This window comes from Pelophylax lessonae, assembly GCF_965119305.1.
Source record: "Pelophylax lessonae genome assembly, chromosome: 13".
Classification (NCBI taxonomy): Eukaryota; Metazoa; Chordata; class Amphibia; order Anura; family Ranidae; genus Pelophylax; species Pelophylax lessonae.
The window spans coordinates 9,598,263-9,624,197 of record NC_138780.1 but is presented as its reverse complement, the minus strand read 5'-3'; the positions used below and the strand labels follow the sequence as shown (position 1 = coordinate 9,624,197).

Below are 25,935 nucleotides of genomic sequence, written 5' to 3'. Positions count from 1 at the left end.
CACCCACTCTTCTAACCACTTGAAGACCAAGCCTTTTCTGACAATTTCTGTTTGCATGAAAAAAAAATTTTTGCTAGAAAATTACTTTGAACCCCCAAACGTTATATATGTTTTTAAAGCAGAGGCCCTACAGATTAAAATGGTGTGTGTTGCAATTGTTTTCTTCACACAGTATTTGCACAGTGATTTTCTTAACGCAATTTGTTTGGAAAATAATTGAATTTTATTAACACACTATATTGCCCAAATGTTTGGTAAAATGCAGTGGTGAAATCACCTCCTACAGCGCTGAAGTCACGGATTTACGTATCATGAGAGTAAACCCTGTTGCTGTCAAAATAAACAAATCAGTGCTACAGCTGAATGGCGTACCTGAAAAACACAGTATCAAAAAAACATTAACTAAAAAAAAAACTTTTTTTATTGCAATCTGTTCAAAAAAAAAATTAAAAATATATGGCAAAGCATAGGAGCAATCCACCCTTATGTCCAAATCTGCCCCTATGCTTCGACATATATGCTCTTTTTTTAACTGTGTTGGTGAAATCACCTCCCACAGTGCTGGAGTCGCTGATTTTACGTATTGTGAGAGTAAACCCTGTTGCTGTCAAAATAAACAAATCAGTGCTGCAGCTGAATGGCGTACCTGCAAAGCAAACGATAGTTAATAAAATACAGTAACAATAAAACATTACAGTATGACATCAAATACAATAAAACTGTAAGAACAATAAAAGGACGGCTATTTTTGCCTTTTTATTTTTATATGTTTTTATTTTGTTTAAACACTTTTATTGTAACTATAAACATTCCAGGCTAGGGTCTCTCAAAATGTGATAGCCATCTAACATCTTTTGAGACCCTGTGTGAAAGTGTGAACTAGACTGTGAGGTGCTGTACCCTATACTAATACTCCACCAGTGTGTGGTAGCGACGGAAAAAGTCCCAAATGCAGAGACCAGGTTCGCAAGGACAGGAGGGACAAAAATAGCAGGTGAAACGCCTATATTCGCGCTTGCTACAGACACGGTATCTTTCTCAGGGTGTTCTTTGGGTAGGGGTACCAGGGAGGACATCTGAAAAATGCCTCTCATGCAGCTGGCTCACTGCATCCTGATTGGGAAATCGGGCCATAGCACCTTCTGGATGTGATGATCTCTTCCAGGAATTTTAGCAAGGATCCAGTTCTTCCTGACGCTTTGTATAGTACATAAGCGTTGAAAAATTATAAGTATAGAATAAGTATACAGACACTTTTTGTACCAGGGTCTGGCCTTTCGGGCAACTAAGTACGACCCCATCATCTGGTCGTTGACACCCACCCCTCCAATTTTATGGTTGTAGTCGTGGACACAGAGGGTTTCACAACAACTGCCGTATCTGCGTGAATAGAAGACAGAACAAAATTGTTCCATTTGTCCTTCCACCTCACTGCAAGCAATTCATTGCACATCAAGTAGGGTCTCTCCCCCTGACTAAGTGGGGCATTTAAATTGGAGTTCCGGGCTCAAAAACAACTTTGGCCCATCTGCTTGCTGTAGGTCACCTGAAAAGCAAATGGATAATCACGATTTTTTTTTTCTTTACTTACCTTGTTTCAGAAGAAAATATACTTACCTTCCTTCCACTTCCTCCCTCTGCGGCCTCGGCCCGCGCCGTGACTTCCTGTCCTGCAATGCGTCCTGGGAGCTCTTACTCATCACTCCCAGGAGGCAATGGGCAGTGACGTGGGCGGCCGGCTGCTCCTCTCATCACGCTATTTGCAAACAGGAAATGACGCGATGATAGGCGGCCGATCGCATAGTACTGCGCATGCGCGAGATTTTGCGCTGCATTCAGCTTACACAATGAGCTACAACAAGGAAGAAGGGAAGACATCTACACACTGAGGCTTCGGATAACCCCAACAAAGATGGCTGCGCTCAGCAAAGGATTTTAAAAGTAAAAAATGTATGATTAATACAAACTTATAAAACTATTAAATACGGGATTAGCGGATATATTAAGGGCGATGGATCACTATTTGGGCAGTATTTTTGTAAAAAAAAAACGTTTCTGAGGCCGGAACTCTGCTTTAAAAGCTGTTGAGGGAACCCCTGGCGTCTAGATCGCACGGTGCCACATGCGCCAATTCCTAATTGAAAGAGGTGTCTAAAAAGTGGCACACATGTAGAAATTCTCCATGTATAAATGGTACCCCTTGCTGAATAATGGTGACACCAAGTCCCAAACAATCTTACCACTGCTCCCTTTGTAGTCTGGGCAGTTGGGGGGCTCCACGCTGCTGATCTTTCCCTCATAAACCAGGAAACTACATGTATAGCCTGTTGCCCTGTCACAGAGCTTATACATCTTGACCCCATATCTGGCACTCTTGCTGGGGAGAAACTGTTTGAAAGCAAGGCAGCCAGAAAACCTAATCAGGGACTCATTAACGCAGACATCTTGTTGGGGGATATACAAGGCTGCAATTTTGTGGTTGAAGTGGTTTGCGAGGGGGCGAATTTTGTGTAGCTGATCATGTTCAGGGTCACCCCAAGAAAGACAGAGTTCATTGTCGTTGAAGTACATAAACCGCTATATTTGCTCGTATCTAGTCCTAGCCATGGCAGCAGAGAACACGCGCACATAATGAATTGGGTCAGTGGACCGCAACTCACTCTTTTTGTAATGCCCATGTTGAGGGATAGGCCCAGAAAGGTCTTAAATTCAGGAACCATGATAGGTTTCCAGCCAAATTGTCTGGCAAGGGTCAAATTTGGGTTTGCGGCGATAAATTGATTAGCAAACAAATTGCTTTGGTTCACAATAGATCTGTACAGATACTGAAAAACAGCTAAAAAAAAATCAAGGGGAGTAAAATCCACTGTTTCCATCTCAATTCTGGGTTGGCCATTGAATGGGAGAAGCAAGGGCGTTGCAGAAGTAGTGGGCTCCCAATCAGGATTTGCAAGCGCATCAAGAAGGGCACTATGGGCTCTACGGGTCTGCATTCAAATTCTTGGTGGTTACGGGTCACTACTTGTGCTAGCCACCACGCCAGCTTAAATTGCACTTATGGAACTCGCCACATCACCAAGTAATACTGCAGTTCTGTTTTGTCTATTACCAGGGTGTACTAGGCCGCTGGTGCCCGCCAGTTCACCAGAAGGTAGAGCGGCACTAGTACCGACACTCTGCTGCATATGAGAATCATGCGGTTGTTGCACCTCAGCAACAGAACAGGGTCGGGTATGCCTGACCTTAGCTGGGACCTCTACCCAGTCGTCAGCACTGTCAGGGTACCGCTGCTCTTTTCAGATTCGTATACTGAGCCTGATTCTGACAGTGAGGCTTCCCCATCTATCTCATCTGTCATGCTCAGTATCCTGTAGGCCTCTTCACTAGTGTACCTTTCCTTTGACATTTTGGCCACTAAATTTACAGGTACCTAGTGTGACTCACAGGTAACAAAGCACCTGGTTGTCGAGGACTGTTTGAACCGCTACAAAAAAATAACTGCTAGTGCTAGCAGAGATAAGGCCTGACTCTGCTAATGCTGCGGTTTTGTGTGCTGTGTATTGGAAGTGACAGTGATCTATTGATACTGCACTTGTTTTGATGGGCTGGCGGAGGGGCTAAACACAGGTGCTGAAAGGTGTCAGGGCTGATCCTGCTAACGCCGCATTTTTGGGAACATTATACTATTGGGGACGCTAGTATAGTTCTGAACAGTTCAAAGATTCAAAGATATTGATCCGTTCAGACACTTTACTAGTAATGGAGGTATATAGTGTGTGTGTGTTTGTGTTACTGGCAATCAAAGTGCTGTCTGGGATTGACGCTAACTGACGCTGATGCTAACTGGCGTCACCCATGACACTAATACAGTGATCCAAAAAAGAAGATCTGTACACTTTACTAGTGACACTAACAGGGAGTGAAATGGTTAACTGGGGGCAATCAGGGGGTTAAAACTTTATTGGGGAATATGTGGCGGGACCCTGACGCTATATTATGACTGACACTGACGCTAACTAGCTAACTAGCATCACCCGTGACACTAATACAGTGATCAAAAAAAAAAAACATTTGTACACTGTGCTAATGAAACTGTGATAGGGAGTGAAAGGGTTAACTTGGGGTGATCAAGGGGTTAAGCCTTCATTAGGGAATATATGACCAGTACCCTAAACCTATCTGAGAATGATGCTAACTACTGCTAACTTCGGCTGAAGCCAACTGGCGTCACCAGTGACACCAATACAGTGATCAGTAAGATATCTGTACACTGTTTATAGTGACACTGTGGCAGGGAGTGAAAGGGTTGACTGGGTGGTTAAATATGTGCCTATGTGTACTGGTGTCAGTGTAGTGCTTGGGTACTCACTGTGAGGCTCTCTCCTCACTTGCTGGAACCGAAAAAGGCTACAGGAGGGGAGATTACATAATTTCCTGTGCCTGTGTTTACATCACAAAGGCACAGGAGGTTCTTCCATTGGACAGAACTTATCAGCAGGTCCAAGCCATAAATTATTGGCCTGGACCTGATGAGTGATTGGTTCTGAACCAAAACAGATTACCGTGGGCGTAGGAGCGAATCGCGTACCTGTACGTGATTTTTCGCAGCTGGGCCGCCCTGTTGCAGTATATGTACATGGGGCAGTCCGGAACTTGTTAAACAAAAAAAGCAAAAAAACCCTTAAGGGGTAAATGAAATGTTGAATTAACACACCAGTATGCAATAACAAGGATAACCGGCACAGATTAAAATAACAATAGTACAGGCACAATTTCTTAAAACGCTAACCCAAACACTGGAATGTGATGGAAAATCCTGCAACAAGCTTAACAGAAAAATACAGTGACCCTTTATACCTGTCAGACAGAGTAGTACAGTGATACATAAATGAGGACTCCCGACAAGCCCATTCCCAATGTCTATGGGTAAATCGGCACCGCTCACACTAAAAGGAAATTTGCTCTCAGGAACCCAATTCTATAAAACAATCCCTACCTGCTCCACTAGCCAGGGAGGAAATTATTAACATTGACATGCACTGAGGCCCAAAGTCCTGAGTTGGACCGCTCACATACATTTCTGATCCCAAAAGGGACAACACTATCCAGCAGGGCACAAAACAGTACTTCAGACTAAAAAAACAAAAAAAAACAAGAGGTAATACTGTATATACCATTTACACAATTTTTTCACTAAGCTGCTTTATTGTATCACACTTGCCATATAGGTGAAGTTAAAATTTCTTAGAATATAGCTAGGTTGCCAACACTGGAGTTTACTCCACCACCCTCTGCCATCTTGGGATAATAAAGCCAGAGATATTTTTATTTATTGGCATTAGGAGGCATTGTATGTCGCCCCTCCAATACCATGTGATGTATTATTAACCACTTTACCACCGGAGGATTTTGCTGTCTTACGTCCAGGCCACTTTTTGCGATTCGGCGCTGTGCGAATTTAACTGACAATTGCGCGGTCGTGCGACGCAGTACCCAAACAAAATTTACGTCCTTTTTTTCCCACAAACAGAGCTTTCTTTTGGTGGTATTTGGTCACCTGTGCGATTTTTACTTTTTGCGCTATAAACAATATTTTTAACATTTTTTTATATGAAATTCCCCCCCAAAAAAATGTAAAAATCAAATTTTTTTTAAATTTTTGGCCAATTTGTTTTCTGCTACCTATGTTTGGAAAAAAAAATCACAATAAGCATAATTTGATTGGTTTGCGCAAAAGTTATTGCGTTTACTAACTAAGGGAAAGATTTCTGTCATTTTTGGTGTTTTTTTTTTTTTAACGAGTAATGGCGGCGATCTGTGATTTTTTTTTGCGGGACTGCGACATTGCAGCGGACAGATCGGACCCTTGACTGACATTTTTGACACTTTTGGGGGTACCAGTGACATCACTGCAGTAATCAGTGCTATAAATATGCACTGTTACTGTAAAAATGACACTGGCAGGGAAGGGGTTAATTTTATTGGAGAGGGAGGGGTTAATGTATGCCTGGTGCTTACTGACGTGTGGGGGGGGGGGAGGTGACTATGTGACACAGGGACAGATCGCAGGTTCAGCTATGCTGAACACTCCGATCTGTCACTCCCTGTCACTTAGGAGATCCGCCCGCTCTGTTTACACAGGCGGGCGGATCTCCAAACTAGATTCCCCGACGATCGGGGAAGAGCGGCGGCGATCGCCGCCGCTCCTCCCCTGGCCCGACTCCCGCTGTGAATGAAAACAGCGGGAGCGCGCCTCCGGCGGCACGCGAGCGCCGCCTACAGGGGGAGGAGTCCAGTGACGTAGGTCTACGTCGCTGGACGATAACGAGCCACTGTGCCGCAGTAGAAGCACAGTGAGCGGAGTTAAAGTGGTTAAAGCCTTGTACAAACTTTAATTTTTTTTTTTCGTTTAACCCAGCAGGCTGAATGTCGGATGGTTTCTGCTGAACCAGCCGATATTCGGCCCCTGTGTATCAGGCTTAAATCCTGCTGCACATGGGTAGAGACACTGATATCACCATACACAGGATTTTCACACAGTGTATAGAATGTACAACTGTCCTAGAATATGGTCTGTCAATCCTGTTATACTCACTGTAATTCCTCTATCCGGCTTGTTGTCAGAGCTTCCATCAGATCCCTGAAATGAGGACCCTCCAGATTGTTCCAGGACAGGTCCAGTATCCTCAGTGTCTGGTTATTTCTTATTCCAGATGCCAGGTAGGGACAAGATCTGTTTGTCAGGTGATTATTATACAAACTGTAGAAGAAGAGAAGAATTTTTTCAGAAGAAAATTAATTTCTTCCAAATGAATTAATGAACTATCCTCTACATCAGCCTTTCTCAACTCTTTCAATAAATAGGAACCCTTTGAAAAATGTTCATGTCTTGGGGAACCCTTGCAAAATGATTACATCTCTAGCTCACGTCACATTTGCATAGTCAGCGTGTTGTAAATATAATAATACATGCAATAATAAAGAATGTATATCTAGGATATACTCCTCCTGCTCTATTAACAAAACATTGTTTCAATAACATTCATAAAATGGAGGAAATAATTATGGCCAGAAAAGAAACATCAACAGTGAAAATGTTAGTGCCCCTTACATTGGTGGTCAGTGACAAAGTACCTTCTTATATAGGTAGTCAGTGTAGTGGCCCCATACATTGGTTGCCGGTGGGAGAAGAACCCCATATATGAATGGTCAGTGGGAGTAGGCTAGTCTTATATTGTTATCCAGTGGGCAAACGACCCCCCTTAAAGCACACATAAAAATATAATTGATATTACTGGGAGCTAGAAACTCTTCATTGCTCAAGGAACCCCTTGCAACCTCTGGAGGATTTTCAAGGAACACTTTTTGAGAAACCCTGCTCTTCGTGAACAGAGCTCATTTCTCTTTATTGGAATCATTTATTCTAGATCACTTTATAAAACTCCACCAAATTCTATACCTTGTCCAATCTTTATTGTAAAAGAAGCATGTAAAATATAGTTTTAGTTTTTACCCTTAGCTCCAGCCTGATATAGAGATTGCATAATTAAAATAAAATAAAATGAGGTTTAACGTGGAGAAGTGTAAGGTTTTGCTCTTGGGGACTAGAAACATAAAAGCACAATACACTTTAGGAGGGGAACCCTTGGGGGAATCAAAAATGGAGAAGGATCTGGGAGTCTTGGTTGATGATAGATTAGGCAACAGCATGCAATGTCAAGCAGCAGCTGCCAAGGCCAGCAGATTATTAGCATGCATAAAAAAAGGGATGTATTCCAGAGATAAAACTATAATCCTTCCACTTTATAAAACTCTAGTCCGACCACATCTGGAGTATTCTGTCCAATTCTGGTCGCCAGTCTTCAGGAGGGATGTGTTGGAGCTGGAGAGAGTCCAGAGAAGGGCAACTAAACTAATTAGGGGATTGGAGGACCTTAACTATGAACTATATTACGTCTGCAATCGCTCAATTTATTCTCCCTGGAGAAGAGACGTCTGAGGGGGGACATGATAGCAATTTATAAATATCTTAATGGGGATCTCAGCTTAGAAAAAAAGCTGTTCATTCGAAGGAATTGCATGAGGACTCGAGGGCATACAATGCGATTAGAGGAGAAGCGTTTTAACCTCAGGCAACGAGGGGGGTTCTTTACTGTTAGGGCTACAAGATTGTGGAATTCTCTACCACAAGAGGTGGAAGTATGGTGGCTTTCAAAAGACTCTTAGACTTACATCTCAAGGATCAGGACATTAAGGGCTATGTGGGATGATTACAGCCACACACACCTACACAGGTTGAACTGGATGGACTATTGTCTTTATTCAACCTCACCTACTATGTAACTATATGTAATATAGAAGGTTCCATAGTTAAGAAGAGTGGATTAATAAATAGTAGTAAAATGTTTTCCCTGAAATTGAAAGGAACAAAAAATCTACGCCTATTGGACTTCTAGAAAGTGTCTGCCACATTGGATGGATTCTATATCGATGGGGGGGGGGGGGGTAGTTGGGTGCAGGGCTTGGCTTCTCTCTGCCCTTTTATCTTTGAAGTATGCACTTTTTTCTCCTTCCCTTGGGAACACACACAAGGGGAAAGGTACTAAGACGGGAGCGGACAGAACCAGGTGTCACTGTACATTGCAACCAATCAGCTTCTAACTTTCATTTTCAAAGCTTAGCTAAACAAGCTGAGGCTAGAAGCTGATTGGATGCCATGCACAAATGCTCCATATTCTGGTTGCTCCAGTTTTAACGAATTCCCCCACAGTGAGCACACAGAGGACTGACTGCCCTCTACAGGCTGTACTGGAGAAGAGGTAATGTCACCAGAGAAAGAAGAAAATGGGCACAGCAAAACACGCAGTGGGCATTCCATAAATAAATATAGATAGTTTAGACCGATCCTCATGGCACCAAACAAAATTTCAGTAACGGGGCACAAAAATTACTGCAGATGAACAAAAATAAGGCAACATGGTATACTGTATACTATATACAAAGTTTATTCATTGCCATGCTTTATTGCATCACATTTGTCACATAGATGGAGTTATACTTTATTAAAATACGGCTATGATGTCCCTCTCAGTTCTGTGAGCATTTATACCTCCACTTCTGATATCTCAGGATTGTAAAGCTGGGAAGAAGATTATTTATTGACACTGAGGGGTATTGTATGAACCTTCCTCCTGTACTGTGTGATATATCAAGCTAAAGTCTGTCATACATAGATGGAGACACCGATATCATCATACACAGGATTTTCAAACACGGCTTGGGATGTTAAACTGTCCCAGAGCATTATTGTCTTAGTCAGTCCTGTTATACTCACTGTAATTCCTCTATCCGGCTTGTTGTCAGAGCTTCCATCACATCCCGGAAATTACCCTTCAGATAGTTCCAGGACAGACTCAGTGTCCTCAGTGTCTGGTTATTTCTTATTCCAGGTGCCAGGTGGCAGCAGGAACTGTCTGTCAGGTGATTACTATCTAAACTGTAGAAGGGAAGAAAGTTACCAAAAGAAAATGAATTTCTCCCCCAGGAATAAATAAACGGAACGCATTTCCCTTTATTGGAATCATTTATATTAGATCACTTTATAAAACTCCAGTAAATCCTAGATCTTATCCTAGCCTTTCTAAAAGAGAAGAACCCTTGACATAACTTTCCAGGTTCAGGGAACACCTGCTTATAATTACTAAGTCAAAAATTCACAGTAGATTATTGTAATGGTCACTTAGAAGAACACACCTTACATTTGTGGTCATTGAGAAGATCCTCCCTTACAGATAGCTAAAAAGAACATCGTTGATAGTGCTTATTCATCCTAGAGGCAGAAGTTGCTCAATCCTCAAGGAACACCTAGCAACTTCTGGAGGAACCCTGGTTGAGAAAAGTTGCCCTATCCTAGCCTTAATTCAAAAGAAGAACACAGGAAGTAAAAATAAAGTGTTACTAAACCCAGAACAGTAAAATCTGTCTGTATATGCAGAATAGCATGCTTGTTATACTCACTGTGGAACCTAAGTGATTAATCCTCTGCCTTGTGTAAAAAGGCTCTTTGATCCTGTATGCACAGATCCTCCCCCTCCTGCAATGTCACTCTGGACAGGTCCAGATAAGACCCAGTCAGAGTGGTACGACTGCACATGCTCAGTTTGGTCTCTATTGCTGGAGAGAACATTTTCTGTTCGAGCTGAGTTGGTCAGGTCACGTGATATTGACATCAGGGGCGTAACTACAGGGGTTGCAGGGGTTGCAATCGCTACCGGGCCCCCTTGCTCCAGGGGGCCCGGTAGCAAACCAGTGGGTGAACTTCTAGGATCTCAAAGGTCACACTTGCGACCGGGCCCTGGCATTTCACCACTGTGGGGAGGCCCCAAGATTGCAGGAAGGGGGCCCACTGCAGAACTTGTGAAAGGATCCTGATGCGGGACCATAATAAAAGGCCATGCAATGAGATTAAAGAGCCCCAGGATTAGTGGGAAGAGCCCCGGGCTTGAAGGGAAGGGCCCCGGCCAGGGGTCTGGGGGGCCCTTCATGGTTTCTTGCATCGGGGCCCTGAAGGTTCTAGTTACGCCTCTGATTGACATCACACATGTGGGCTCGCATACAGATCCTAAATGACAGCCCAGTCCCTCCCTCCTCCTCCATGACCAGTAACTAAAAAAGAACATAGTGGGTGGGATATCACATCTTGATTGATGGATACTTTGCCTCCTATAAAAGCATGAGGACACAGGCTATAGTGGATTTCAAGAGGCAGTGATTCCATAAATGAGATAACACTACTGTACATGTTTTTGCAGAGTTCTTTTTTGACTTCTCAATAGCATCAGTTACAGCCTGTAGACATGCATATTGAGGTAATAGATATTTCTAAACTTTTAAAAATACATTCATTTCGCAATATACATACATTTATTTCCCACTGCCGCCTTGCTAACACACTACCCCCAGTCATCCTCATCACACCTGGCATCCTACTGCAATCTTGCTAACAACCTACCCCGTCATCATCATCACACCTGGCACCCCACTGCAACCTTCTTAATACACTACCTCATGCCGTCCTCATGTTCATCACACCTAGCCCCCATGTGCAACCTTGCTAACAACCCCCCCCCCCCCCCAATCATCCTCATCCTAATGACACCTGGCACCCCACTGCAACCTTGCTAACACCCTACCCCCTGCCATCCTCATCTCTCCCTATAACCCACTACCAGCTTCCAAACACCTGCGTTGACAAAGCAGCTTATTCCAGTGTTGAGAGGACAAGGTTCTCTTCCCCACAAATGTGTTGTGGCAGGTAACGTGATCTGTGGACAGGGGCATATTGAAATATGGAACACTATGTTAACAATAAAGATGCCACCCCAGGTGAATGATTACATGTTACTAAACCCACAACAGTAAAATCAGTCTGTATATGCAGTAAAGCATGCTTGTTATACCCCTTACTGTGGAACCTAAGGGGTTATTCCTCTGCATTGTGTAAAAAGGCTGTTCGATCCTGTCTTCTCTTATCCTCTCCTTCTTTCACAGACTCCAAAAAATAACCTAAAATTTACAGACTATGAAGGCAGGCTGCTAAGTTTGGTATGCATTGCTAGAGAGTTTTTTTTTTTTTTTCCTTGGAAGAGTGCAGGTGATAAGTACATGGCCAATTAGCACTGTCCAGACAGAGCGTTAGGGGTCTTGAAGCCTGATAGGACAATCGTGGGAGAAATGAAAACACCTCCTATAAGCTTTCAGCACACACTGATACAAGTCACAAGATTGCTCTAAAATGCTATATACAGCTGATGAAAAAGGGTATTTATCATTTTATATTCACTAAAATAATTGCATTTCCATGTATTTCATGGCAGTCTGTGCCTCAATCATGCCCATCTGTGCCTCAATAATGCCTCATTCATGCCAATCTGTGCCTCGTTCATGCCTGAATCATGCCAATCTGTGCTTAATCAGTGCCTCAATCATGCCTCGTTCATGCCAATCTGTGCCTCATCCATGCCTCATCTGTGCCCACCAATGCCACATCAGTGCTCATCCATGCCACATCCATACCTCATCTGTGCTCACCCATGCCACATCAGTGCTCATCCGTGTCACATCCATGCCACATCAGTGCTCATCCGTGTCACATCCATGCCACATCAGTGCTCATCAGTGCCTCATCCGTGCCACGTCAGTGCTCATCCGTGCCTCGTCAGTGCTCATCCGTGCCTCATCCATGCCACGCTAGTGCTCATTTGTGCCACATCAGTGCTCATCTATGCCACATTTATGCCACATCAGTGCTCATCCATGCCACATCAGTGCTCATCTGTGCCACATCAGTGCTCATCTGTGCCACATCTATATATACAATAAAAATGGTGCAGCGCAAATCTATAAATAGGCAAATAATAAACTGAGCAAATGATAAATGAAGGAGCAGTCCATATGAAGAAGATAAAGTCCCAAGATCCAAGTGAAAGGATGTAAATAAATAATAAATAAAAGATAAGCAGAATCCACACAAAGTCCTGAGAAAGAAAGGCTACATCCAGTGTTGATCCCCTTCACCAAGAGCACACACATGCGCTCACCTCAAAATTAGACCCCTGTATTACCAGCGGGTCTAATGAGCAGGAACATGGATTGCCGATCCATCCAAAGTATATCAGCAGCAGAGGTTAGCAAAAAATCCCGGGTCCAACAACACAGATAAACCGTGATCCAGGTAATTGCATACATAGAAGAGAGACAACTCTAAGTGTAAACCGTATGGGTAAGTATTTTATTAAAAAGAATCTCACTTACAATGTAGTAGTGCAATGTAAACATCAAGATAAAAGTAGACAGCACCGCGGATGAAGATGAAGCGATCCGCACGGTGCTCGGAACAGCAGCGGGTGACGTCAGATGTGGGCGACTCAATGCCACATCAGTGCTCATCTGTGCCACATTCATGCCATGTCAGTGCTCATCCGTGCCACATTCATGCCACATCAGTGCTTATCCGTGTCACATTGGTGCCACTACAGTGCTTATCAGTGCCCTGCAGTACCTCACAAAAGTGTAATGGATAGTCAGGAAATTAGATTTATAATTTTATGTCCCTAGAACACCTTACGGTGCTCCCTGAATTTTGGGCCTCTGTATGTGGCTAGGCTGTGTAAAAGTCTCACACATGTGGTATCTCCATACTCAGGAGGAGTAGCAGAATGTATGTTGGGGTGTAATTTTTGCTATGTACATGCTATGTGTTAGAAATATCTTATAAATGGACAACTTTGTGTAAAAGAAAAATGCATTTTCATTTTCCTTCCACATTTTCCAAAAACTTGTGGAAAAAAATGACATGTTCAAAAGACTCATAATGCCTCCTAGATTATGTGTTGGGGTGTTTGCTTTCCAAAATAAGGGTATCTTTGTGGGCGTTTCTATTGTCCTGGAGCAATAAGGCATTTAAAATTGTAAAAGGTTGTCAGGAAATGATATGTGTAATTTATGCTCCTAGAACGCCGGAAGGTGATACTTGGATGTTGGACCTCTCTGTGGCCAGGCTATGTAATGTGGTATTGCCATACTCAGGAGGAGTAGCAGAATGTATTTTGGGGTGTAGTTGCAAGTATGCCTATACAATGTGTGAGAAATAACTTGGTAATATGACAATTTAGTAAAAATAAATAAATAAATCTTCATTTTGCAAAGAATTGTGGGAAAAAATTACAACTTCAAAAAACTCACCATGCCTCTTACTAAATACCCTGGAATGTCTACTTTCCAAAAAAGGGTAATTTGGGGGGCATTTGTACTTTCCTGGCAAGTTAATGTCTCAAGAAATGAGATAGGCCAGCAGTACATCAGGTGTGATCAGTTTTCATTGACTGGCACCATAGCTTGTAGACTCTATAACCTTCACAAAGACCAAATAATATATACTTATTTGGGTATTTTTACCAAAGATATGTAGCAGTATAACTTTTGGCCAACATCTATGAAGAAAAATTACTAAATTTGCAAAATTTTAAAACCGAAATGAAGAAATTTAGCAATTGTCATTCAAACGTGAGAGCGCTGAAAGCTGAAAATTGGTCTGGTTAGGAAGAGGGTATAAGTGCCCAGTGGGTAAGTGGTTAAGTATAGTCGTATTGTGCTCCTTGAAACAACCACACAGTCTTTTTCCCAGAGCAGCCTGTGTTTCTCCTTAGGTCACCTGTAAGTTTTTCTTTCTATTCCAAACAATTCTGTTGGCAGTTGTGGCTGCAATCTTTTTTGATCTACCTGACCTTGGCTTGGTATCAAGAGATCCCTGAATTTTCCACTTCCTAATAAGTGAATGAATAGTACTGACTGGCATATTCTAAGCTTTGGATATCTTTTTATATCCTTTTCCATGTTCAAAAAAGTTCCATTACCTTGTTACACAGGTCTTTTGACAGTTCTTTTCTGCTCCCCAGCATTGCTCGCTCAGTGCATCCACATGGGAGCTAACAAACTCATTGACTATTTATACACAGACACTAATTGCAATTTAAAAAGCCACAGAAGTTTGAAATTAACACATAAATGCTATTTTAACCTGTGCGTGTCACCTTGTGTGTCTGTACCAAGTCCAAACATTCCAGGGAATGGAAACTTTGATTAGGACCATTTGGGCGATTTCTGTTATCATTATGATTTTAAAAGGAGCCAAACAACTATGTGATAATAGATGGCTTCATATCATCTCTATTCTTAAATAAAATAGTTTTTCTCATGATCAGATTTCAGTATAATTGCAAAACATTTCACAATTTCTGGCATGGTATTCAAACTTTTGAGCACAACTTTATACTATTTACAAAGTGTGTTCACTAAACTGCTATACTGTATCACATTTGTGATACAGGTGAAGTTACTCTTCAAAATCCTATGGCTGTAAAGTCACTTCCAATACTGGGAATAGGGTGCAACACTGGGGATTTACTCCCCCACTTCTAATGTCTTGGTGTGGTAAAACCATAGAGATGATTAATTATTGGCATTAAGGGGCATAGTATGAGCCTTCCTCCTGTATTGTGTGATATATCCCTAAATTCTGCTTTACATGGTGAAGACACAGAAATGACCATATAGAAGAATATCACACAATGCAGTAAATGTAAATCTGTCCCAGAATTTTATTGTCTCAGTCAGTCTGGTTATACTTACTGTAATTGCTCTATCCAGCTTGTTGTCAGAGCTTCCATCAGATCCCTGAAATGAGGACCCTCCAGATTGTTCCCAGACAGGTCCAGTGTCCTCAGTGTCTGGTTATTTCTTATTCCAGATGCTAGGTGGGGGCAGGAACTGTCTGTCAGGTGATTGCAGGTCAAACTGTAGAAGAAAAGAAGAATGTTAGCAGAAAAAAAAATTAACTCCCCAAGAATGAATGTAACTATTCTCTACATGAATGGAACTAATTTCTCTTTATTGGAGTCATTTATAGTAGATCACTTTATAACACTCCATTAAAATAGATTTTTTGCGGGCCGCCTTGAATCTTCCCTTTTTGAATCTATCAGCCGTACCTCTTCTAGAGACAGAGGGGTAATTTTGAGACTTTATGGTTACCTCAATGGCCTCCATCTACCAGACAAATCTCGGGCCATGCTGGCGTGGGAGGCTGATCTCGGAGTGGAACTGTCAGTAGAGTCGTGGTCGTCCATGCTGCAGAATATGCATAAATGCACTAAATCTATGTCAGTGAAGGACACAGTGGTGAAGCTCCACACTAGGTGGTACTTTACCCCTGACAGGGTCCACAGGTTTTACCAGGGGGTCTCCGACCGCTGCTTTCGTGGCTGTGATGCTCCGGGCACCATACTCCACACCTTTTGGGAATGCGGCAGACTATCTGCTGTGTGGAGTATTATCTGTGTGATATTAAGGTGCTCGGACACCTCGGAACCCATGCAGCTTGGACTCATGCGACCTTTCCTGACAGCAGAAGAACGTCTTCGCCGGAGACAGAACAATCTGTGTCTGTACTGCAGTGAGGCCGGTCACTATGTACGCTCCTCCATGCGTAATGCGTACGCTGTGTAAGTGCTCCTCCATCTCTCCCTCAAGCTATCCGGCACCCTCTTCCAGCACTACTCACCTAGCTCTGTCTGTTCTTTTTCAGCTTCCCGAAGGTATGGTCATGGCTCCCCCCCTACCCAAAAATCTAGAGACGACCTGTCATCAATAACCCAAAGAAGCGTGTCAATATCTTGATAGGGACATAGGCCTTCTTCCTTAGAAGGCCCCTAAAGGCTTTGGTCACCTCTGTGGCCAGGAGACTTTGGGATGTCGGAATGACTCCTTTAACAAGTGTGTTCCCATATCATAGGTCCTCCCTATTTGGAATGCCCCTCCCTCCTGTGAATGAGTATGGATTGTGTTAAGTAACAGATAACTAAAGTACCGGTAGTTAGTCCACTTTTGTTTGGGGGGGGGGGGGTCAGGATCTTGGTGACAGCTTGGAAAGTGGGCTTATCATCCCTGAAAAAAACATGTTCCCCCCACCCCCAAACAATGGCCAGGGTGATGTGTATAAGCCTCCACACGTGGTTAAGATACTTTGAGGTGGGTGTTTAAGGGCCAATTGACACAATGCCAACCCAATGTTGAAGTCATCACCACTCTGTGTTAACCTAGGGCATGGAGATAGATGTGTACATAGATCTATGTGTATCACCAAAAAACGGTATTCATTGGTCTCCAATCTCTAAAAGTTCATATAGTATATTTTGACATTGTTTTCCTTTTTTTGCCGGAGTTTTATTCAAACATACATTGCTGTTTCCACAGGTCCTCCTCCTCCTGGGATATGACAAACTCAACACCCACCTTCACACCAAACACACCATGATGCAGCGGCTCCGTGTATATGGGGCAGAGACTATCACGGACAGCGGCGACCCGACAGCATGGCTCCTCACACATCTTGTATGCCAGTACAGCTCGCACAAGCTCATATTGTGCCATAATATGTAAGTTCATTATTTTAAATTATTTTAAAAAAAAGGGCAATTATGCAGTGAGCACTTAGATCTGTTGATCTTTTTCTACATGATAATCGGTGGTGCTGAGCTCTTTACACCGGCAATCCTGTTATTTGCTTCCATTTTCCGGACCAACCTCTACCAAGGAAATTTAGCTTTCTTTATCCATTAATAAGGTGAGAGGCCATCTTGTGGCTATTGGTGGTGGTGTCACGAGCACTTAGTGAATGGATAAATCTATCAAGCACCTTATATATTAATTTTGCACCAGCGGATATATGGACTTTCTTTGAGCACTTTTACAAGCACCTTAATATCACCATCTGTTATTTGCACATATGATATTTAAGAGATTTCATTATATTGATTAATATTAATTATTTTTTATTGAGATTTTTATCCATTGATAATTTTTGTATTATTGATTACCGATATTGCATCAAGCACTTTGTCACTTTTTGGATCATTAGCACTTTATGTGGCACATATTCACTTTAGCAGTATACATACTGTGTACAGAACAGCTCCAGGGGGCCATATTGCATTGTATTTTCAGAAAATTACAACAGCTGCAGATTGAAAAGGAAAGGTAATTTTTAATAACATTCAATTTCAATATGATTTGTGTCACAATTGTATACGCAATATTGTTTTTTCTTTCTTTGCTGATTTATTCCCCCACAAAAGTGGAGTTACCCTTTAAGCTTTATGAACTGTCACTTTAAATGTGAAATTGGTTTATTGAAGGCTGTTATAACATATTCAGATGCAATTTTTTTGTGACCACCTAGAGAAACACACTGGTATCTTAATTTATATTCGTTTTTAGTCTTGTATTCAGGACTCACTGGGTTGCAGCTCTCTTTGATTTATTTATCAGTTTGCATTTTTCGATTCAATTATATATATTCAACCAATAAAAGAGAAAAAATAATAATAATAAAAAAAAAATCATACAATCCTATACCCACAGTTGATCCAGACGAAGGAAAAAAAAAACAGCAAAGCATGATACAATTTGCTCCAGCAGGGGAAAAAATTCCTTCCTGATCCCCCGAGAGGCAATCGGATATTTCCTGGATCAACTCTACCTACCTATAAATGTTAATATCCAGTTATATTATGTACATTTAGGAAAGAGTCCAGGCCTTTTACTGGGCTAGCCAGAACCAGCTCTTGAGGGAGTCTAGTCCACATTTTCATAGCTCTTTCTGTGAAGAAACCATGTGACAGCTTCCTGCTCAGGCTGGTTATTAGATAGCCAGCGGCCTCCAGCTTCCTAGTCTCCAGTGACCAATTTTAAGATCCTGCACATACACAGGCTTATCATGCAATGTTTTAAATGTAAACTGTCCCAGAATATTATTGTTCCAATCATTCCTTTTATACTCACTCTAATTTCTCTATCCGGCTTGTTGTCAGAGCTTCCATGAGATCCCTGAAATGAGGACCCTCCAGATTGTTCTTAGACAGGATCAGTGTCCTCAGTGTTTGGTTATTTCTTATTCCAGATGCCAGGTGGGGGCAGGAACTATCTGTCAGCTGATTCTTATCCAATCTGTAGAAGAAAAGAAAGTTACTAGAAAAAAATGAATTTATCCCCCAGGAATGAATGTAACTATTCTCTACATACATGGAACTCATTTCTCTTTATTGGAATCATTTATATTAGATCACTTTATAAACTCCAGGAAATAGAATTTTATAAGAAAAATGTTATAATGGAGTAGACCCCCAATATTGTCCTCCATGTGTAGAGACGGTGATATCTCCATACACAGGATGAGCACAGAATACCACTGACATGACTCGTATTGTGCTATAATCTCCTTGTGTATGGAGCATGAATGATATCAGCAGACAGTGTGAATCCGGCATCAGCATTGCTAGTAAATGATGTATGTAAAAATGTAATTTCACTCTTTTATACATTAGATATGCTTTATATCTCCTCCTAGTCTTTTATAATAATAAATTAAAAAGCCCCCTCTCCTATTATATAAAATCTAGAATTTTAACCTGTAACCTAATTATTTGAATGAATTTTAGAGTGAAAAAAATAAAACTGATTTATTTTGTTATATATGTATAATTTTATATTATGAGGATCATGATAAAAAATGTTTTTATGCTACCACTATGCCTCCTTGCCGGTTTGATAAACAGAATCATCCCCTGAAAATGACACTAAGTGGTAGTAATCAGAGAAAAATAGAGCCATTTTGGTAATGTGATAGTGAATTACATAAAAGTTCTTTTTATGGCATTTATAGTAAAAAACATATATAAATAAATAAAAATGACATAAATCTTTCCCCTAGTTTGTAGAAGCGATAACTTTTGCGCAAACCAATCAAAACACGCTTATTGGGATTTTTTTTGCCAAAAAATATGTAGCAGAATACAAATTTGCCAAAAATAATGAAAAAAAAATAATTTTCACATTTTGTTTATTGGGAATGTTATATAGCAGAAAGTGAAAAGTGATGCTTTTTATTCTAAATTGTCGCTCTGTTTTTGTTTATAGCGCATGATCAAAAAAACATAGGAGGTGATCAAATACCACCAAAAGAAAGCCCTGTTTGTGGGAAAAAAAGAACATCAATTTTATTTGGGTACTGCACCATGTGACCGCGCAGTTAGTTAAAGTAACGCAGTGCCGAATCGCAAAAAAATGGCCTGGTCATTAAGGGGGAAAATCCTTCCGGTCCAGAGTGGTTAAATAAATAAGTGGCCTCTAGGCTTTCTCAGAGGAGAAACACCAATAACTAATAACTTATGGGGAGAAATTGCAGATCATTCTAATTTGACATAGAAATTTGATTATTCATTGTTGACCTTTACCTAAAACTCTTGATGTTGTGTAGAGCCGGTATAAATTTCCTCAATCCTTCACTCTGAATATTACATGAACTTAGATTTACTTCTTCTGTCTCTCTGCAGGATTGAAGGATAAAAGACAGCACAGAGCAGTCCAGAGGGCTGAGGGGGACTGAAGAGAAGTCAACATTGTTTGATCCAATACATTGTGACACCAGAGCCTTATTCCTGCTCTCATAGAGATAGTAGAATACATTGAAATTTGTTTTTCTTTTTGTAGATTTGTCAGCTCTTTGTTCTAGTACTTTCCTCTGGATCCAGGTGATGACATGTCTGGCAGCCTGAGTAGACAATTCTCCCACATGAGACTTTAACATGGATCTAGTAGAAGAGTCTGAGAGACCGCAGAGGAATCGGAGGAATATTTCAGCACGGCCATCTTCATAAGATTCAGCCTCATCAAGCGTTTCCTGTAATCTGTCAGCATTATAGTTAATAAAATGGATTAAAGCTGCAAAAAACTCCTGAAGAGTGAGATGTAAGAAGGTGTAATCCACATCCGGAGGCTGACCAGATTCCATCATGAAAGATGAAAAGAGATGTTTATCATTTCTCACACTGAATGACTCCAGATGACGATCATCAAATACAATCATGTGATTCATGACTCCATGTTCTGCCATCCACCCAATAGATGTCAGCAGTTCCCGGGCAGTGTGACCACCATCTTTATTCTGGCTGTGATTGGCCAGAATGTGGGAGACAAAAGTCACAAAGAGTTGTGTCACTGTTTTGGGTAATGATGTCATCAGCTGATCAGTGATTGTTGGTTGGGCTCTGAAGCACATTGATAACACTGTACAGATGATCCAGCAGTATGATGGGATATAACAGAAAGTGTACAGTGTGTCATTCTCCTGCACATAATGAAAAGCCTTCTCTGACAATTCCTCATTTCCAAAGAAATTATTAAAGAAGATCAGTCTGTCTTCATTGAGAAATCCCATGATCTCAGCTATTCTCTGGAAAACACCGGTATCAACTGATGCCAGTCTGGTTGGGCGGCTGGTTATCAGTACAGAGCAACCCTTAAGAAGACTCTGCCTCACCAAACTGACCACAATCTCACCAAAATGTGTTCTCTGTTTTGGATTGGACAGTTTACTTAAACTGAAGTCTATTTGGTGAAAACTTTCATCTAATCCATCAAATATAAACAGAAGTCTCTCTGGATCTTGTAAAATATTTCCAATCTGACTCTCCAGATGCGGATAATGATGAAGAATCATCTCCTCTAAGCTGACCTCACCCAGTCTATTAAGGTCCCGGAATCTGAAGACGAAGACAGAGGCAAATCTCTGGTAGTGTTTTCCGGTCACCCAGTCATAGACAAACTTCTGCATCAGTGTGGTCTTCCCTATTCCTGGCACTCCGCTCACCATTACTGCATGTGGTACACATTGTGACTGGTGGTTCCATCGGAACAGTCTGTTGGGGGAAATGTGTACCAGTCCACTCTGTGTTTCCTTCAACCATTTTTCGTGTTTTACCCCAGTCTGTATTAGCTCATTCTGGGGACGCTGCCTGAATTGATCAGTGGAGACTACAATCAGTTTCACATAACGCTCATTGATGAGGAAACTTTGTGGTTCCAGGGTAGTTCCTGGGGGTCTACGTTCCACTAGAGTCTCAGTCTTCTTCATCAGATGTTGTTTGTGCTTTTCCTGAATATCTGGGAATATAATGGAAATTTTTTATGACTCAGGATAAAACAAAAAAGAACAATATTATGTTTAGTCTAAGCAAAACTTTGTGTCATATTCTCTGAGCACCGATCTCTGGTAATGTACTACAAATGCATATCATTTTAAGTTACTAAGAACAGCAATGTACAGACTTACAGTACATAGTTAATAGTCAAAATCAGATGCATAAATTAACTCGGCAGTGATCGGATTCGTTCCAGAACCAATCATTCATCAGGTCCAGGCTAATGATTTATGGCCTGGACCTGCTGATCGGTTCTGGCGAATCACAGAACGCCCTGTGCCTGTGTAATGTAAACTCAGGCACAGGAAATGATGCAATCTCCCCTCCTGGAGCCTTTTTCAGTTCCAGCGAGTGAGGAGACACTGACACCAGTACACATAGGCACATATTTCAACCCCTGATCACCCTCCCCCCCACCCCATTAACCCTTTCACTCCCTGTCACAGTGTCAATTAATACAGTGTACAGATATTTTACTGATCACTGTATTAGTGTTACTGGTGACTTGAGTTAGTGTCAGCAGCAGTGAGTGTCTGTCCCAGATAGGTTTAGGGTACCCGCCATATATGCCCTAATAAAGTTTTAACCCCCTGATCACCCCTAGTTAACCCCTTCATTGCCCTGTCATTATTACAGTGTACAGATCTTTTTTCTGATCACTGTATTAGTGTCACGGGTGACGTCAGTTAGCGTCAATCCAGGATAGCATCAGATTGCCCGGCCACATATTCAGTAATACATTCTAACCCTTTGATTGCCAGTGACACACACACACACACACAAAACACCTCCAATACTAGTATAGATTTTTAATGAATCAATAACTTTGATCAGATCAGAACTATACTAGCGTCCCCAATTGTATATATAGTGTTCCCAAAACACAGCTTAGCAGGATCAGACCCAACACCTGCCAGCACCTGCATTTAGCCCCTCCGCTAAGCCCCCAAGAAGTGAAGTATCAGTAGATCACTGTGACTTCCGATACACAGCACGGTTAGCAGAGTCAGGCTTGATCTCTGCTAACGCTAGCAGTTACATTTTTTGGTAGCGGTTCAAACAGTCCCTGACAACCAGGTGATTTTTTACCTGTGAGCCTCTCTAGGTAGTAGGTACCTATAAATTTATTGGCCAAAATGTCCAAACAGAGGTACTCTAGTGAAGAGGCCTACACAATGCTGAGCATGATAGATGAGAGCGATGGGGAAGCCTCACTGTCAGAATCAGGCTCAGTATTCAAACCCGTAGAGAGCAGCGGCACCCTGACAGATAGCTCTGATGATGGAGTAGTGGTCTCTGCTAACGCCATTCCCAGGTTGCTGAGGTGAAACAATCGCATGGTTCTTGTATGCAGCAAGTGTCAGTACTAGTGCCGCTCAACCTTCTGGTGAACTGGCGAGCACCAGCGGCCTAGTACATCAGAGTCATAGACAGACCAGCACTGGAGTAACACTTGGTGACGTGGCGAGTCCCATAAGTGCAGTTCAAGCTGGTGCGGTGGCTAGCACAAGTAATGTCCCGTAACCACCAAGAATTCAAAGACAGGCCCGTAGAGCCCATAGTGTCCTTCCTGATGCGCTTGCTAATCCTGATTGGGAGCTCACCATTTCTGCAGTGCCTGTACTTCCCCCCATCCACTGGCCAACCCGGAATTCAGGTGGAAACAACAGATTTTACTCCTCTTGGTTTTTATGAGTGTGTTTTTTTTTATGCCGATCAATTTATCGCCGCAAATCCAAATTTGACCCTTGTCAGAGAATTTGCATGGAAATGTATCACTGTTTCTGAATTTAGAACCTTTCTGGGCCTATACCTCATCATAGGCATTACTAAAAAGAGTGAGTTGCAGTAATTTTGGTCCACTAACCTAATTCATCATATGCACGTGTTCTCTGCTGCCGTGGCCAGGAATAGAAACAAGCGATTCATGCATTTCAATGGCAATGAACTCTGTCATGCTCGCGGTGATCCTGGATATGACCACCTCCTCAAATTCCGGCCCCTCATAAATCACTTCAACGTAAAATTTGCAGCCTTGTATACGCCCCAACAAGCTGTCTGCATTGATGAGTCCCTGATTAAGTTCTCTGGCCACCTTGTTTTCAAACAGTTTCTCCCCAGAAAGCGTGCCAGATATGGGGTCAAGATTAGGGATCGACCGATTATCAGCAAGGCCGACATATTAAGGGCCGATATTGACTCTTGCTGATATATCTGTATCGGCCCCAGAACTGGCCGATATTCCAAATATTGCTCCTGTAAGGGTAAAATTATGTCACATAGCATAATTCCATTTACAAATGTTATTGAATATGCTACTTACATATGTACAAATTAAAGATATAAGCAATTCCACATTAGTAGATCTGCTGGCAGATCGGTATCTCTCACCCACTTTCCGTAAGTGATACCCGAGTGATACCACTACGTTCGGCATCCACTCAATACTGCTCTGTCTCTCACCCGCTCCATCTCCCACCCACCCGACACCAATCCGTCTCTCACCCACTTGCCGTAAGTGGCAGCCGGGCAAAATATCGACCCATATCTGATACCGATATGCGATGGCTAAAATATTGGTATCACAAAAAAAACGATATCGGTCGCTCCCTAGTCAAGATGTATAAGCTCTGTGACAGGGCAACAGGCTATAAGTGTAATTCCTGGATTTACAAGGAAAAAGATAGCAGTGTGGAGCCCCCCAACTGCCCACACTACATAGGGAGTAGCGGCAAGATTGTTTGGGACTTGGTGTCACCCTTTATCGGAAAGGGGTACCATTTATATGTGGGCAACTATTACACAAGCGTGCCACTTTTTAGTCACCTTTTTGATTCTGGAATTGACGCATGTGGCATCCTACGATCTAATCGCCAGGGCTTTCCCCATTTCCCCAACAGCTTGTAGATGACTTAGACGGGGGGGCGGGGTTGAGAGCCTGCTTGAAGTGTAATAAATTGCTTGCAGTGAAGTGGAGGGACACATGGAATGTTTTCATTCTGTCTTCCATTCACGTAGATACGACAGTCCAAATTACAAGGGTAACTGGTGTTGAGAAGTGCCTCTGTGGCCACAACTGCAACCTTAACATGGGAGGGGTGGACTTTAACGGCCAGATGATGGCGCCGTACTTATTTTCCCATAAGATTAGACGCTGGTACAAAAAAGTGTCTGTATACTTATTTCAATTGGCTCTGCTGAACGCTTATGTGCTATACAAAGCGTCAGGAAGAAGTGGATCCTTCCTAAAATTCCAGGAAGAGATCATCACAGCCCTTCTGTATCCAGAAAGTGCTGTGGCCCAAATTCACAATCCAGATGCACTGAACAATACTATTATATTGTAATGTTTTATTGTTAAACATTGTTTGCTTTGCAGGTACATCCATCAGCTGCAGCACTGATCTGTTTATCCTGACAGCAACAGCATTTGCTTTCAGCGTATACATAAATCAATGATTGCAGTGCTGTAGGAGGTGATTTCACCACCGCAGTTAAAAAAAAAAAGAGCATATATGGCAAAGCATTGGGGGTGGGGTTGACAGAGGGCGGAACTCCCCTATGCTTCGCCATATATTTTTTACACTTTTCTTGGCAGAGATTTCTTCATCCACATCGTTCGATGTGGATGGAGGAATCTGTTCTGTTCTTTTTTTTTAGTTCAGCCCATGGACTGAATGGAAAAAAAAAAAATAACATTGCATGTATGCCCATCATTAGAAGTTGGTGGATGCTGGGAAGTCTAATGGTGGGCATACCACACGCTTTATGGCAGAGATTTCTTCATCCACATCAATGTGAATCGAGGTATCTGTTAGGTTCTGTTTTTTTCATTCAGCCCACAGGCAATACAATATATGCCCAGCAAGGACCAGCAATGTACTGGTACATCGCTGGACTTTGAGTGGTCATACCGGGATGATGCCTGCAAGTTTAGGCATCATTTTGGTATTGTTGTTTTCAGCCGGTGGTCGACTCTCATGTAAAAGCAATCCTAGTGGCTAATTAGCCACTAGACTGCTTTTACAAGCAGTGGGAGGGGACTCCCCCCCCCCCCCTCCCGCCACCTTCAACGCTTTTCCCGGGTTCTCCTGTCCCACAGGTAAATTTTACCAAGCAATTGGACAATAAAACCGCTGTGAGACAAAAAAAATGCAACACCCATCATTTTTTTCTGTAGGGCTTCTGCTTTAAAAAAATATATAAAATATTTGGGAGTTAAAAGTAATTTTCTAGTTAAAAAAAAATGTCTGGATTTTGGTGAGTAGGGGAGATTCTCCTGTACCATGCCCGCAGCACTGCATCTACTGTACCATGCCTGAAGCCCTTGCACCATGCC

The 25,935-nt window shown here is 42.1% G+C and overlaps 2 protein-coding genes across 2 annotated transcripts in view; both read right to left on the bottom strand.

Moving 5' to 3' along the window:
• Positions 1-25,935, bottom strand: part of LOC309543141 (uncharacterized protein) — a gene marked incomplete at its 3' end in the record, with an annotated part of 1,180,881 nt that overhangs the window by 380,707 nt on the left and 774,239 nt on the right. Inside the window, exons 15-17 of the mRNA XM_082242522.1 lie at positions 15,190-15,354; positions 9,335-9,496; positions 6,596-6,760 (exon numbers count right to left, since the gene is read on the bottom strand). Coding sequence (XP_082098648.1) covers positions 6,596-6,760; positions 9,335-9,496; positions 15,190-15,354 — 492 coding nt within the window. The remainder of the gene's footprint in view (positions 1-6,595; positions 6,761-9,334; positions 9,497-15,189; positions 15,355-25,935) is intronic.
• LOC309543148 (NACHT, LRR and PYD domains-containing protein 3-like) overlaps positions 1-25,935 on the bottom strand; it is a 35,736-nt gene that overhangs the window by 3,957 nt on the left and 5,844 nt on the right. Inside the window, exon 4 of the mRNA XM_082242533.1 lies at positions 19,851-21,558. Coding sequence (XP_082098659.1) covers positions 19,851-21,558 — 1,708 coding nt within the window. The remainder of the gene's footprint in view (positions 1-19,850; positions 21,559-25,935) is intronic.